This window comes from Platalea leucorodia (assembly GCF_965183815.1).
Source record: "Platalea leucorodia genome assembly, chromosome: 5".
In the NCBI taxonomy this organism is placed as follows: Eukaryota; Metazoa; Chordata; class Aves; order Pelecaniformes; family Threskiornithidae; genus Platalea; species Platalea leucorodia.
The window spans coordinates 2226372-2241974 of NC_138827.1; the positions used below are offsets into that span (position 1 = coordinate 2226372).

The window sequence follows — 15603 nt, forward strand, 5'->3', positions numbered from 1 at the left end:
CAAACCTACGATGTAAGGCAAAAGGGGAATAAGCCTCCCGCGGTCCTCCACCAGCCTGCAAGTATTTAAAGAACTGGAACGGGAGAGGGATCACCCATAAACCAAGCGAGAGAAGCTCCAGCCATTCAATCATTTCCTTGAAACAAACTGAGCAAAGTTTCCCAATGGGAACAAGCTCCCCTCCTCTCCTATCTTCCCAAGACGACGACATCCTCACCTTTTAACACATCCACTTGCCTAAAAAACCCTCCTTCCTCCTATTTATCCAAAAAGGAAAGCTCTTTGGCACGTCATCGACTTTTGATGCGTGTCACCTACTTCGGGCAGTTTCCACACCAACCTTGCACCCGGTTGACCTCGGCACTGAACCGCGAGGCACGATGCCGCTCGCCGGCCTCTCCCAGGGTCAGCGGGGTCTTTCCGCAGGCGCAGGAAACACCAGAGGAGAGATGTGAGTATGTAACGAACAGGAGAGAATTCCCTCCCCAGCCAACTATCACTTTCGGAAGGGGAAGGAAGAAGTCTCCAAGTCAACTGTGAACCAAGAAGAAACCCAAAGTTGATACCGAGGAGCAATTCTCCCGCGGCTCAATCCCAAAGCCAGAGTGCCACACGCATCGGGAGTGCGCAAAGGAAAAGACTTTCCTTCCAACGCTCAAAATTCAATGGGAAGAAGAAAGAGAAGCCAGAATTTGTTTTCAAGGGCTGGCAGCCAGAAAAGCCCGAGGGCCCAGACCCTTCCTGCCCACCCTCACGAGAAATCAGCCCATCCAGCCAGACCCTCGGCGCACAGCACGGAGCCGAACTGCAGGAGGTCTTCGCCAGCCCAGATCGCTCACATTCAGCAGTTTTGGGTTTTTTACCTGCTGGTAGAAATCCCTCTGGTCTGTGCCGGGTCCTGCCCTGGGGGCACAGCAACCCCAGGCACCGCTGCAGGCGTGGGGAGGAGCGGCTGGGAGCTGCCCGGCGGGAAAGGGCCTGAGGGTGCTGGTCGACAGCCGCTGGACATGAGCCAGCAGGGTGCCCAGGTGGCCAAGAGGGCCAATGGCATCCTGGCTTGTATCAGGAACGGTGTGGCCAGCAGGAGCAGGGAGGTGATGGTGCCCCTGCGCTGGGCACTGGTGAGGCCGCCCCTCGACTGCTGTGCTCAGCGCTGGGCCCCGCACCCCAAGGCGGCCATGGAGGGGCTGGAGCGTGGCCAGAGCAGGGCAGCGAGGCTGGGGCAGGGGCTGGAGCACAAGGCTGGGGAGGAGCGGCTGGGGGAGCTGGGGGGGCTCAGCCTGGAGAAGAGGAGGCTGAGGGGAGCCCTCCTCGCTCTCTGCAACGGCCTGAAAGGAGGCTGGAGCCGGGGGGGTCGGTCTCTGCTCCCCAGGAACAAGCGATGGGACGAGAGGGAACGGCCTCAAGCTGCGCCAGGGCAGGGTTGGGTTGGATATTAGGAAAAACTTCTTCCCCCAAAGGGCTGTCAGGGCCTGGCCCAGGCTGCCCAGGGCAGGGGCTGAGTCCCCATCCCTGGGGGGATTTAAAGAACGGATAGATGTGGTGCTTGAAGACATGGTATAGATGGACTTGGCAGTGCTGGGTTAACGGTTGGACTCGATGATCTTAAGGGTCTTTTTCAACCTTGATGATTCTGTGGTTCTATGATTCTACTACGTAACAGGCATGAGTACAGGACCTTTTTGGACTAACCCTACCAGCTCCAAGGCTTACCTGCAGGCAGCCGCAATACCTCTACGCTCACCACGGCTTCAGGAGCCTCACGTCGTCACATTTTTAAGCGTGTTCGGGTATGACTATTTCCAAGTTGTCCATCAATTGTTGCCGCTGGAGCATAAAAACATACTTAAAGAAACAACTCCAAGGATGGTTTGGAAACATTAACAGGAACATAAGTTACACTGAAATGGTTTTATTCAAATTTAATTGCGTTTGTCTTAGGCGTTCCAGATTTCCTGTCGCTACCTGAGCGCTCAAAGGCGTCAGCAGCAACGCTCTACTATAAACATATTCATTTGTTTAATGAAACTTGGAAAGTGTTCTTCCTCCACCCTCCAAAACATTGAAGGCTTCGTTTCTAGCTTTTGTTCCTCTAACGACATGGGAAACCTGTTCTCACCCTTCCAAACACACAGCTCAGAGGCAGGAGACTGGATTAAAAAAAAAAAAAAAAAAAAGAAAAAAAGAAAAAAGGTTTAGTGCTAGGTTACTTCTTACATAAAACGCATGCATTAATGTAGGCTGGGGCTACCCTGGGGGAAGAGCCAAGCGCCACAACCGAAGCCACCCCGGGCTCGAGGCGGGACGGCTGCGTCCTGCCGGAGCGCGGAACTGGGGCAGAAAACCTACGCAGGATTCCCGAGCCGATCCGAACAGACAACGAGTAACTCAATAAAACATGCCAGGAGGTCGCCTATCGAGGACCAGGCATTTTAAGAGACTGCACGTTTTGCAGTGCCGGGTGTAGTTTCATGTCAAGTCCCCCTGCAAGGTACCCAAGTACTTCTGTGATGGGGCTGTTGGGTTACGGAACAGACTGCCTCGGCTTATAAATCCAGGACTGCGGCTTTTGCTTCCATTTCTTCCCAACCAGGTTAGAAAGCAGCTCAAAAAATCCCACGGCATATCCCAGAATAAATCCTCTCACTAGCTCGGGACTCGCTTTTACTAACTCACCCTCTCCAAAATACAACGTACATGCTAGAATCTCTAAAACAAGACCGTAATAACCAGAAACAGGAGAAACCTATTACCGCCAATGCTCAAAGAAGCAAACCATGAAAGCAGGGGGCAAAGAGTTGCGTCTCTCAACTTGCAAACCCTGGGAATTCGGTGAGCACAAGAAGCCTCTCGGGCTGCGGAGGTAAAGCCCAGGTGAGTTTAAGACACGAGCCTGTCCCCGACCAGGCAGCTAAATATTAGAGAGCCGAGCGTGAGACAACTAACTCGCCTTCCCCAGCCAGACTGGGCCTGCCACGCTATCAAAAATAAGTTTATTGTAATACAAGCAAGCATGATTCAGGGACCAGCAAAGCATAAAGACTCATTTCTTTTTTAGAACTGCTTCAAATTATTTCCCTCCTTTTGGCAACCCTTCGTGCAGCCTTCGGAAAAGGCTGTTTGTGCAAAGGCAAGTACCCAGAGCAGGCGTGCCGGAGGGGAGGGAAAAAAAAAAAAAAGCCCGGAATGGTTTCTAGGCTGAGAGGTAGATTCTCAGAAGAAGGGAGAAGAGGCTGAAATGCAATGCACAGCTTGGGAAGGCCAGGACTTCAGGGTGGGATTGTAAGCACTGGGCTTACAAGCCTCACCGCAACAACAAAAAACCACCCAGGACAATGTTAGTGCTTCTCCAGCGGCCACCACGTGCCCAGCTATCTCGCCATGCCCGGCGCTCATCAGGTCCTCCAAGCAAAGGAGCAGCAAGAGGTCTGAAATTTGCTCCCCACGCTCCACCATGGCTTTGCAGGTCTCTGCCAGGCTGGCGGCCAAGTCACCTGCCCTTCGCAAGGGACCTGCCTCCGTGCTCCAGGCTTTCAGTCCTACCTCTCCTGCCGGCATCCCTCCTTCATCCGCTACACCTCTGCCACGCCACCCGCGCTGCCAGCCTGCCCCCGCCACGCCACCGAGGGACGGATGCTCCACGGAGCCCGAAGAGATGCAGCACAAAGTCCAAGGGCAGGTTCCCAGTTGCACACCAAGGTCTCCAGCATCTCCCTTAGACCTTTCGCGGCAAGTAGCCTCCCATAAGCCTTGCTTCTGCTTTCTGCATCCTTCCGCTGCGCTCCCGCCAGCACGGTAGTCCCGGAGCTCCACGTAGCCAGGAGAGGATTAGCTAGTTGCTGCATCCACTTAGCAGGCAAAGGAAAAAAATTCCACAACCATATCCAAACTCCTCCCCCCCAGCTGTAATCTCCTCACGGACACACAGTGAGCAGGGCAAAGAACTGCCACTCCCCTGGAAAAAAATAAGGAATGTGGCCGTGCAAAAGGGAGGCAACCGATGCTGTTTAATCCCTCTGCAGCCAAAAACGGCGGCAAAAGCCCCAAGGTCCTGATCAGCTCTTAAAGCCAAAGTGGAACTGAACGTTATTTTCCCACTAGAAGGGTTTCACTTACAACCCAGCTATGCTTCCCCCGAGCAGGAGAAGAGCCCCCCAGGCAGCCCCCCGTTCCATGCCGCATTTGCTCAGGACCGCAGAACCGCGGAGCGGCCGCGTGGATCCCGGTCCGGCACCGGTCCCGCCGCAGCGAACGCTCCCCATTTGTTTCTTGCCCTTGACAACTTCTGTTCTCTCAAAACTGTTGGTTTGGGCTCCTTTTACCTCCTGCGCATTTTGCTCGAGCCCAATTTCCTATTGGACTCTGGCAAACGGATTTTCCACAGGGCTGTCGGCAGTCGGCTCCGTTCGGTCTTGCCAAAGCACGCGGCTCCCAGCACCAGATCCTCTCCCTTCGGTTTTACTCCTCAGAAGTAGCAGCGACTCAAACTCAACATAACGCTACTGGTATTTCACCAAGGGATATTCAGGCAGAGGGAACAGTAGCTCTTTTTTCTGAAGAGCTACAATGCATTATTAAAAAAAAAAAAATAAATCAGAACACCAGGCTGTGCACGACATTACCTAACAGAGGGACATTCAGCCTGCCAACACTCAAATTTGCAACAAATATCACTGCCACCCGATTGCTTCTTTCGGCTAAATTGGTCGCCTCAAATAAGATAACACTCAGCGAGCAAATTCAGCAGTTTGGTATCGCCGGTATTTCTTTCTATTACAAGGTTTTTTTGCTGTTACAACGCAAGGAGCCAGCCGGGGTGAAGCAGCGCTTGGAGCACGCCGAGCGCCAGGCAGCCCAGACCCCTTCTCCCAAGCACGTTTTCCCAAGGGTTTTTTTTCCCAAGTTTTCTCCCTAGAGAAGGGGAAAGACCCTGACCAAAACCAGGGCTCAAGCAGGCGCCAACCCCAGGATGTCCGCAGCCGTAACGAAGCCTCACGCCAGCACCAGCGCAGCCCTGTCCCAGACCCGCAGCTCGCCGGGGCTCTCGCTTCATCTCCATTGAGGAAAAACCCCAGCCCAGCCCCAAAACCGCAGCAGCAGCGTACTGCTGAAGTACCCACCGCCACTGACATTGATTTGAGTTCTGCTTAAACCCGCTTTCAGCCTGCTTTCCCCCTGCGGAGCAAACGCCATCCGCTCGAGCTCGGCGATAGCAGCGGTTTGGGAGGAAGCTGTCCCCAGGGCTGCCCTTGGTCGTGTTTCCTCCTCTTCCCTCCTGCCCCACAACCCGCAGGCCATTAATAACTTACTTTCTGCCCCGTACCAACTCCAGCAGAGACTACAGAGAAGGGGAAGCCTCATCACGAACCAAAGTTTGGCCAGAAGAAACAATTTCTGTCCAATTCAGAGCAATGCCAAAAGCCCAAGCTGGCATTTCCCCTGCCCCATCACATCCTCGGGGCTATTCCTTGGGCTTGGATGCTCTGGGTTCCCATAACAAGGTTCACGCCAGGCACCACTGATATTAACTGTGACCCCCGCCATGCATACGGAGCATGAGATCCCTTTGAGCCTGTGGGTATTTCAGCATCTTCCTGCTATCCAACAGAAGCACACAAAGATATTAAGAAACAGCGATTTTTATGCCTTATGAAATCCAGGATGTCTCTCCCGCTGCGTTTGGTTCAAGTCCTGCCTCCGCTGGGAAGCCTCAGACCTTACAGCTCAGTGGGAAGCATCAGCCTTCAGCAGCATCCCACGGGTGCTTCGCCATCATCATCATGGACCTGCCCTCCGCCCGCGTCACCAGCGACACGCGGGCCGTCGCGGCCCTGCCGCCGCCGGCAAGGCCACAGCGCCGCTCAGCCCAGGCCTCCTCTAGGCAGGAGCATCCCGTTAAAGATCAATTTGAAAGGGGAATGAAAGACGCAATGCTTTTAAAGTGGAAAATGAAGGCTGAGAGGAGCTCTGGGGGGGTCTGCCGGACTTGAACAACTAGAGGAGCATGACTGTCTTGCAGGCTTGGTGTGGCTAGTTCAGCAAACAGCTGCACTGCAGATGTCACGAAAAAGCACCGTCAGGAGAGCGGCTCCGGGCAGCTTAACGCAGCACCGAGAGCCCACGTTATAATCCAGGAGGAGGTGGAAATGCTTTTGGCGTGTGGGAGCGCGAGAGTCATTGAAAGTACAAAATGCACAATTCCCCAAGGATAAATTCACTATCTGTGTCAGCAGGCACGCTTCACAACGTGAGCGCAGCAGCAAGATCTCAAATCGCTACCTAATCGTATTCATCCCCGTGAACGCGCCCTCCTGCCAAGCCGTCGGCTCGGACCTGATGAGTCAGATGGCATTTGAAGCTTCAAGTTGTTGGAGCTCGCTTTCCGCTGCGTCCCGACCCGGCACCGCGCTCCCCTGACCGCAGCACGCCAGATAAAACGCCCTTCCAGACAAGCGCCGCTGCTTCTAAGGAAAACCTTACTGGAACCAGTCGGGCAGCCTCGTATCCACGTTTTCCACGGGTGTTTGAATTGAAGCAAACGAGCGGAAGGAAAGGCTGGCGTTGCTCACTCCGGGCTCACGTGGAGGAACCAGCCCTGTGCCCTACACCAGAAACCCAAGCAGGATTTTGGAAAGATGGAGCCAGGCAGGAGAAATAAAGAAAAGCAAGCCTTGGTTCACCCCATCCCATTGCCTGCTCTCCTGGGGACGGTACCAGCAGCTTTCTAGTACTGGGAGCCCAGGGGAGAAGGGAAGCCGATGGCCACAGGCTGTGGCTAATGGGAAATCATTTGTTTTGCAAAAATTGAAAGCCGGGGGGGGGGGAAAAAAAGCCACTGGGTTCAGAGTGGATCTCATCTGACACAAGCAGCAAACGCAAGTCAAAACGAGAATAAAATTGAGAGAAATTATGTAGGCAGTTGTTGTAATGACTATCAATTACCGGCTGTATTGAGTTACACGAGGATATAAGCAACTCCGAAATGCTCTGAGAGCGTTCAGCTATAAGCAATATCACGTTGAAACGACTCCGAAAGAGCCGAATCCCCGTGTTGTGGTGCAGTATCATATTCCAGGCAGTTAATTATGATGACCCCAATCCAATTTTTATTAGTCATAGCCTCAGAAAATCTCCTGCGCCTGAGAAGGGAGAAAGCCTCTCCTGAACCCACGTCTGTCTTAGAGAGAGCTGCCCCACACCGCGTGGCAAGCAAAACTTCGGAAGAATTTTTATTGCATAAAAAACCCCAACCCCAGGAAAAAGCCTTTGCCAGCATTTTTAATGAATAATTAAGGAAAAAAAAAAACCACTGAAAACCTTTAGATGAGGTCCTTTTTACCTGCTAAGGCTTCAGCAGCCTTCAGCAGCACTCACCCAGTCCAAACTGGCCTGGCAGCTGGGGTTTACTGGTACTGCATCCACACCCCACTTCCCTGGAAATCCCGCGTTTGCCTCCTTGCCCACAGCATTTGCCAGCTCTACAAAGGTGGCACTGATGCTTTTTCCTTCTTCTGGGAAACGCGGGGGGAGAACATTTCTTTATTTGCAGAATAGATTTCAAATTCCAGAGGAACATATCTAACTTTTATCGAAATCTGTAATTAGAAGAAATCAACACCCCACTCAGCAATAGCCGTATTCTCCATCTGAAGGAGAAAGGGAGAATAAAAAGGTTTCTTAACTAAACTGGTAGCTGGGATAAAATTACCATCGCCGCCCTCCTCCCAGCCCGCGCAGACAAACCATGCCTTTGAGTATTCACGGTCCTGCCGGACTTGATCCAACCCGGATAAGCCATCAATCTGATTACGACCGCAAATATAAGTATGAAACATATCATCAAAAAGATCTGTTTGCGGTACGATACGCTCCTAACCCTTCCCAGCCGCTCCAAGAAGGGACGCCTTCAAGAAGCTTAAAGCCAAAACTTTGCAGGAGAAACAAAAACCCGGGAGCACAGAAATCATCTCTTTATTCGAGTCTTTGGGACATTTACAAATGAATAAACTTCTTTGCAAATTCCTTTTTCAGCTAACCGGCAACCGCCTCGCCCAAAATACATTATATGAAATATGTTGGCTTGGAAGCGTTTTCCTCTCAGAGGGAGAAAGAAAAACTCCCATCTTGGAGCTCCCGCAGAATACAGATGCGTTATTAACGACGATAAAACATCCTTTGAAGAGGGAGGCGGACGGAGGCAGGCCGAGCACTGCCGTCCGCCCCCGGCCAAGCCAGCCCGGTATCTGGGGCGAGGAAAGGCTCCCGCCCGAACCAGCAAAACAAACAGGAGCTTTGCCATGAATTTTTATGGTGAAAAACCGGGCCCTTGGTCAAAGCAAGTGAAATATTTCAGATCCGCTCCTCTTCCAAAACACACATAGGCGGGAGCGTGTCCACAGGCATGCCCAAACCTATTACGCGCAGCATTGCCCTCGCTGCGATCCCGGCTCCGCTCTCCACAGCGGACACCAAAGTTAAACAGCAATTAAACCTCCGAAAGGTACAGCAGCGGCAACGCGGGTGGAGGCAATTTAAGTTTCACTCGCATTTACGTGGCCTGCAAATCCATGCGAGATAATTTTAGAAATCTCTTTATAAGCAAAGCTAATATTTCTTCTGCTCAAAGGGTGCAAAACCCTCAAAAAATTAAAAAAAAAAAAAAAAGAGGTTTCCTCATGACAGTGATCCAGGCTATTAGATTTCACATGGAAGTGGGAGAAGGCTAAGGGGAATCGGGAGAGCGTCCAAGATCAGATGCAATGCCAGCAGCTCCAGGAGAGGACGATGCTGGAGGAAGGAAGCATTTGATCCAGGGTCTGTGTGCAATTCCCAAGGGATCCATCAGAGGTGAGCAGGAAAAGCAACCCTGGATTCACTGGGGGCGGGGAGCCACTAAAAAGCTGTAGTTTGACACTATCCAGACTTCATTCCAGAAACTAATTGCCAAATGTTGTAGATATTGTTCTATTTTAAAATAAAAATAACCCCCACGATTCTCTGCAGTGACACCTTCCCCCCCCCCAAAATGCGATGTCTTCTGCAGCACTCAGCTCAGGCTGGGCACCCCATTACAAGAAGCTGAAAAGGTGGTGGGAGGTCAGAAAAAGCACAACAAACCTGATTAAAAGCTTCAGAAACCATCAGGCAAGGAAAAGTTAAAAGCTGAATACGGAGAGCTCAGCTGAGGATAGCTGATGTGGGGGCAGAGGAAGGCTGGTAGTCGAGGGCAGATACTTGAAGGATGGAAATGTTAGAAGAAAGCAAACCAAAGCACATTGAAACGAAGCTTGAACTGATCATCAAGAGGAGAAAAAAGGCGTAAGATCTCTGTCAGAGCACGGAGGGCAGAGATGCCGTAGAGCCTGGAGCGGTTGAAAATAGGTTAGACAAACTCTGGGACTTCTCTTAATGCAGCAGAGGCAGCGAGACCATGTGGTGCAAGAGGCTTTCCCACCTCCAGTTGTCTTCTAGGTCAAAATATAAAAGGAAGAAAACCCAAAACCGCCAGCAGGATGGCTTCTCCTCATGCCTTACAAACACTCGCTTCTCCCCGGCGCGACCCTGCGTTGCCAGCTAGCATCAAATCCAGCGAGAAGAGGCTGGGCCTCTGCAATCGGACACAGTGCAACTGCGGAGCAGGCAAGGCAAGTGATGTTATTTGCTGTTTTAAAACTATTGCGCAACGGCCTTAGAGTCTGTGTAACCCACAGACCTGCAAAATACAACCCCCCTCGCTTTACAAGGTGACATAAAAGTTATGTCAAGCGTGCCTCTACCTCCTGGCTCGCTGTCTAAACCAGCCTTGCTCCAGCCGTCGGTGCCAGCCAGCGGGAACGCCTTTGGCTGCTACAGCACGCACAGCAGCTCCCAGGGAGCGTCAGATCCCCGGCGAACTGCAGCCATAAAGGGGAGGGAACGGAGACAATAAAAACACAACGCTGTTACAAACTGCCCGACGCGCTACCGGTGAGCGGATCGGAGGCTTTGCATGAAAAGCCAAGCCACCCTCAAGACCTTCCCCACCCCAAAGACCTTGTTTACAACTCCGCAGAGCACATCACGGGGCCTAGCGAGCTTTTCAAGCGCCACGATAGTCCGCGTTTGACCAACAGCCACCCGTTACAGGTTGCTGGAGGACCATCGCATGGCCGCATCTCCTCTGCTCAAGGCCACCCCTATCTAGGGGTGTCACCCCCAGCTGCTGGGACCCCAGCACCATCCTTTCCATGCACCTTTGACTATGAAGGTACTGGCAATAGCCTCAATCCCCATCAACTTTTATCATTTCGGAGAAGGACAAACTGTCTTTACGTTTCCACGCCTTCATCTCTTCTAGTCCATACCAGCACTTCACTGCCAATACCACAACCACGAAGCTCTTTAAGTCTTTCAACCACCCCAGCTACTTAAGCAAAAACAACCCAAACCAATCCCTTGCCTCTCCCGTTTTTCATCATGCAGAGGAAAAAAAAAAAAATAACAAATTCACAATCATGTCATTTGTATGGAATAAATGCCAGTCGGTCTCTTTCCTTTGACATCTAGCTAATAATTGTTGCAGCCAAATCAGCCGACAGCGCTGAGCTCAGCAGCCCGTAAATGCCTCTGGTGTTTTACTGAACACTAAAGACAACACTTGCTGCTCCCAGCTGCCCGGTGCGCGGCTAGAGACACACATGCTTTCCTTAACCCTTCAGCCCTCTCCGAACCCTCCGATGAATCAGCCGGCTGCGATGACTTGCTGTGCTTAAATTTAGCGGTCTGTTCCGCCGCCACCACCCCGTGCATACCTTCCACGCATCCACCCGTGCGGGCAGAGGCCAGGAGGAAGGAGGGGGAGAAGAAAAGGAAGGAGGTACCTCCTCCTCTTCCTCAGCAAGAGCGATAGTAAGAGGGCTGGAATTTGCTCCTCCTTAACTCCCGATACCCTCGTGAGCCATCAAACCCTGGCACCTCCCTTGCTTGCAAGCTTCCCACTTCCAGTTGTAGCACAACCTTCGTTTGCACCCTGAAGTTTCCTTTTAGTGGACTTAACGCCATTTTACCCACCTGGTGATGCTCCTGTCCTTTAACTTTCACCCGAGCTGGACTGCCATTTTTCAAAAGACCCCCAAGTTACACCTTGCTTAAAATAAAACCGGTCAAGAAACTTCCCCCAGAACTCTCTTTATTACTCCGCACACCTGCCGGGAGCTTACAGACCCCATCACCAACCTTTTCTCCTTCGCACTCCGTGCACCTTCCCGCTTTTCTGAGCGGCAGGCTAGCAATAACGCAGGCAGAGGCACCACAAACGTGACTTCTTCTCTCCTGGCATGCCTCTGCAAAAGGCAGCAGGCTGCATTCCCCGGGGTGCCCGCTACCTGCTGGCTCAGCCGTCGTCACATCCACCTCACCAGGGCGTTCAGCGCTTGCTGTACCGAGAGGCAGTTGTTCTGCACGCCCAGAGCTAGCTATCCACGTCGCTCGCTGAAGATAGATGGAGTTAAAAAGCAGAATGCGTTTCAGCATGGACAGCAATACCGGTAGCCGTGCTCAGTGGGAAGGAGCAAGCGACTTTAAACGGACAGCCAAGGCAAGAAGCCTGCAGACAACCACTTCCAGGCTGGGTCCATACGAACAGACAGCTTTTAGTGGCACAAAACCTCCCTGGGCATCCTGCTTCGGTTTAGGAGAGACCTTAACAGTTCGCAACCGCTCCCCAGGCCAAGATCTCAAAGCACTTTACAGGTTTATCATCGCACCTTTGGCGCTCCGGCACAATTCCCATGTCAGAAGCAAGGCCCAAGGCGTTGCACGGGGCCGGGGCGGCAGGTCTGGGCTGAGCCGCACGCTGACAAACGCCGGACCTGCCTGCCACAGCCCCCGCCACGCACATTTGGTCCGCCTGCCCTTATTTCCCACGTACTCGGGCTGCTCCGTACCAAACATGCAGGGAGAGGCACGCCAAGGCGAACGGTCCCCCGATAAGCTCCCACCGTGCCCCGAAGTGATGGCCACCACGCATCGGGTCTGGGAGCCGCCGCGGAGCGACTCGCACGCCGACACGAACGGACCGTCTGCTTCTGCTTTCTCTGCCGGCAACAGAGGGGCCGCGCAGCGGCACGGAGCGCCCGGATCACAGCGGGAAGATGCAAGTCAGGGGCTTTACGCTGAATAAAGCTTCTCTCACCCGGCAGATGCCTTAGCGCGTTGCCGAGATGATCCTTTAACTCCCCCCCGGTGCCATGACACTACCTGGTTAATCACGCAATGAGGCGGTAAGCAATACCGTCTGCACACACAGTGCCCCTTACCAGCACCCATCTGACAAAGAAGTCACATATCTCCACTTTATAGAGGCGTTTTCTAAAAGAAATGCCTCTATTTTATCTTTAAGAGGTGTTTTTACCACGAGGACAGAGATAAAAAAACCCTCCTCCACCAAAACACTCCTTCACACACAGTGATTTGCTTTGTCATGCCAGTTTAATACATGCACGGAATTAACGCAGGTCTCCTGGCTGAGCACACAGAAACTTCATCACAATACCTGCACGCCTTAAAAAAATACATCTTTTTTTCTTGTAGCAACGCCAGCACAGGCCAACCGACAAAAACGTCAACAAATTCACTTCCACCCCCTGGTACGCTGCTAGAGCTCTCTCCATTTTGGGTCATAGCAGGCAGCTTCAAATTACATCGATTCTGATCTGCTGCAAGGAAATACAAGCTCACCGTGGTACAAAGCAGCGGAAAGGAGGGAAAATAAAAGCACATTTAGGATCGTCAAAGCCGCGATAAGCGAGCTGCTCCGTACTCAGCGCGGTGCCAGCGAGCCCACGCAGGGACCCTCAGCAGCGAGGGGGGCAAGGAGCAGCCGGAGATCCCGGGATCTCGTTGCTGGTCCCTTCCACACGGGAGCTGCTCCGACAAACCTAAATGCGTTATTGATGGAGAACAAAGAGAAGGGATGCGGGCTCCCAGCGGCGCTCCCGGGATGCTCTGTTCCCAGCGGATCGGGACCTGGAAAACACGAGCTCCGGCTTCGCCTGGCTCCATCCGCACCTCCTGCATCCATTTCAGCCCACGAGCGCCCTTCACCCAGGACGACCCCGATGCCGGCGAGGCGGAGGCCGCCCGCGCTCACGTTAAAAGCTCTTCCCGGTGCCGCCGCCACGGCCGCCTTCGCTCACCGCCCCGTCGGTGGATGGGGACCACCGGAGGCCTGGCCTGGCGGCTCCCCGCCGGGTGACGCCAACCGCGGCGGGGAGCCGTCGACTCTCCCGGAGAGGCCCCGGCCTGACGGGGCCCCGCGGGGCGAGGTCGGTCCAGGCCCGGTGCCGCCACCGCCGCCGGCCTCACCTGCTCGGCGCCGTAGGCCGTGGCGAACTGGACGAACTCCTCCACGCGCACGAAGCCGTCGCCATCGCGGTCCAAGGCGTCGAAGACGGGGCGGAGGCGCGGCTCCTCCTCCTCCTCCGGTGGGGCCGGGGGCTCGGCGGGGCCCTCCGGGACCGGGCGCTCCCCCTGCTCCGCCGGGGACCACGGCGGCGGCCCCGGGGCGGGCTCGGCGGCCTCAGGTGCCCAGAGGCCCGGCTCCGGCTCCGGCCCCGGCTCCGGCCCCGGCCCGGGGAGCGGGGCCTCGGGCACGGCCGCCGGCGGACGCGGCTCCATTTTCACCGGCGGCGCTGAGCGCCCGCCGCCGCCCGCCCCGCCGCGGCCCGGCGGCCATGCCCCGCGGCCATCGCCCCCTCACATCGCTGCCGCCCGGCGGGGCGGTACTCCGGTAACCGGTACGGCGATGCCGGTGCGGTCCCGGCGGTAGCCCCGCCCGTTAGCCGGGTTACACGGCTTTGTGCGAGGCGGCGCCGGCTCCGCCCGCCGCGCCGCCACCGGGGGCGGCCCCGCCGCCCCGCCCCGCCCCGCCCCGCCCGGCTCCGAGCGCCGCGGGGGGACGCGGTTCCTCCCCGCGGCCGGGGGGAAAAGGGGAGGCGGCGGCGCCGAGAAACAACCCCGCCCGCCCGCGCCGCCGCTGCGGGGCCGCCCGCGGCGAACCGCCGGATCCAACCCGCTAGCCGCCGCAGTAGCCGGGGCGGTGACGTCACTCGTCTGCCCGTGACGACCCCACCCCGACGCGGCGCGAGGCCCTGCGGAGGCCCCGCCCCTTCCCCCGCCCCGCAGGGGGCGGGGGGGCACCGTGCACCGGGGCCGGGCGTCGCAGCGGGGGTCACCGTGCGCCGGGGTCCCACCGGCAACCGGGCCCCGTGCATCCCCGGGGGGGGGTCACCGTGCGCCGGGGAGCCGCCGGCAACCGGGCCCCGTGCATCCCCGGGGGGGGGTCACCGTGCACCGGGGAGCCGCCGGCAACCGGGCCCCGTGCATCCCCGGGGGGGGGTCACCGTGCGCCGGGGAGCCACCGGCAACCGGGCCCCGTGCATCCCCCGGGGGGGTCACCGTGCACCGGGGAGCCGCCGGCAACCGGGCCCCGTGCATCCCCCGGGGGGGTCACCGTGCACCGGGGAGCCGCTGGCAACCGGGCCCCGTGCATCCCCCGGGGGGGTCACCGTGCACCGGGGAGCCGCCGGCAACCGGGCCCCGTGCATCCCCGGGGGGGGGTCACCGTGCGCCGGGGAGCCACCGGCAACCGGGCCCCGTGCATCCCCCGGGGGGGTCACCGTGCACCGGGGAGCCGCCGGCAACCGGGCCCCGTGCATCCCCCGGGGGGGTCACCGTGCACCGGGGAGCCGCTGGCAACCGGGCCCCGTGCATCCCCCGGGGGGGTCACCGTGAACCGGGGTCCCACCAGCAACCGGGCCCCGTGCATCCCCGGGGGGGGGTCACCGTGCACCGGGGAGCCGCCGGCAACCGGGCCCCGTGCATCCCCCGGGGGGGTCACCGTGCACCGGGGAGCCGCCGGCAACCGGGCCCCGTGCATCCCCCGGGGGGGTCACCGTGCACCGGGGAGCCGCTGGCAACCGGGCCCCGTGCATCCCCCGGGGGGGTCACCGTGAACCGGGGTCCCACCAGCAACCGGGCCCCGTGCATCCCCGGGGGGGGGTCACCGTGCACCGGGGAGCCGCCGGCAACCGGGCCCCGTGCATCCCCCGGGGGGGTCACCGTGCACCGGGGAGCAGCCGGCAACCGGGCCCCGTGCATCCCCGGGGGGGTCACCGTGCACCGGGGAGCCACTGGCAACCGGGCCCCGTGCATCCCCGGGGGGGGGTCACCGTGCACCGGGGAGCCGCCGGCAACCGGGCCTGTGCATCCCCCGAGGGGGTCACCGTGCACCGGGGAGCCGCCGGCAACCGGGCCCCGTGCATCCCCCGGGGGGGTCACCGTGCGCCGGGGTCCCACCGGCGACCGGGCCCTGTGCATCCCCCAGGGGGGGTCACCGTGCGCCGGGGAGCCGCCAGCAATCAGGCTGCCCTGTGCACCCCACTGAATGGTCACCGTGCACCAGGGAGCCACTGTCAACCGGGCCCCGTGCACCCCACCAAATAGTCACCGTGCACCAGGGAACCACCATCAACTGGGCCCCATGCACCCCACCGAGGGGTCACTGGGCCCTGTGCACCCCACCAAGGGTCACCGTGCCCCGGGAAGCCACCGTCAACCGGCCCC

General features: G+C 57.1%; 1 protein-coding gene across 1 annotated transcript in view; it reads right to left on the bottom strand.

Moving 5' to 3' along the window:
• RAB11FIP3 (RAB11 family interacting protein 3) overlaps nt 1–13656 on the bottom strand; it is a gene marked incomplete at its 5' end in the record, with an annotated part of 82447 nt that extends 68791 nt beyond the window's left edge. The window contains one exon of the mRNA XM_082312638.1: nt 13345–13656. Coding sequence (XP_082168764.1) covers nt 13345–13656 — 312 coding nt within the window. The remainder of the gene's footprint in view (nt 1–13344) is intronic.
• Between the last annotated feature and the right edge of the window lie 1947 nt (nt 13657–15603).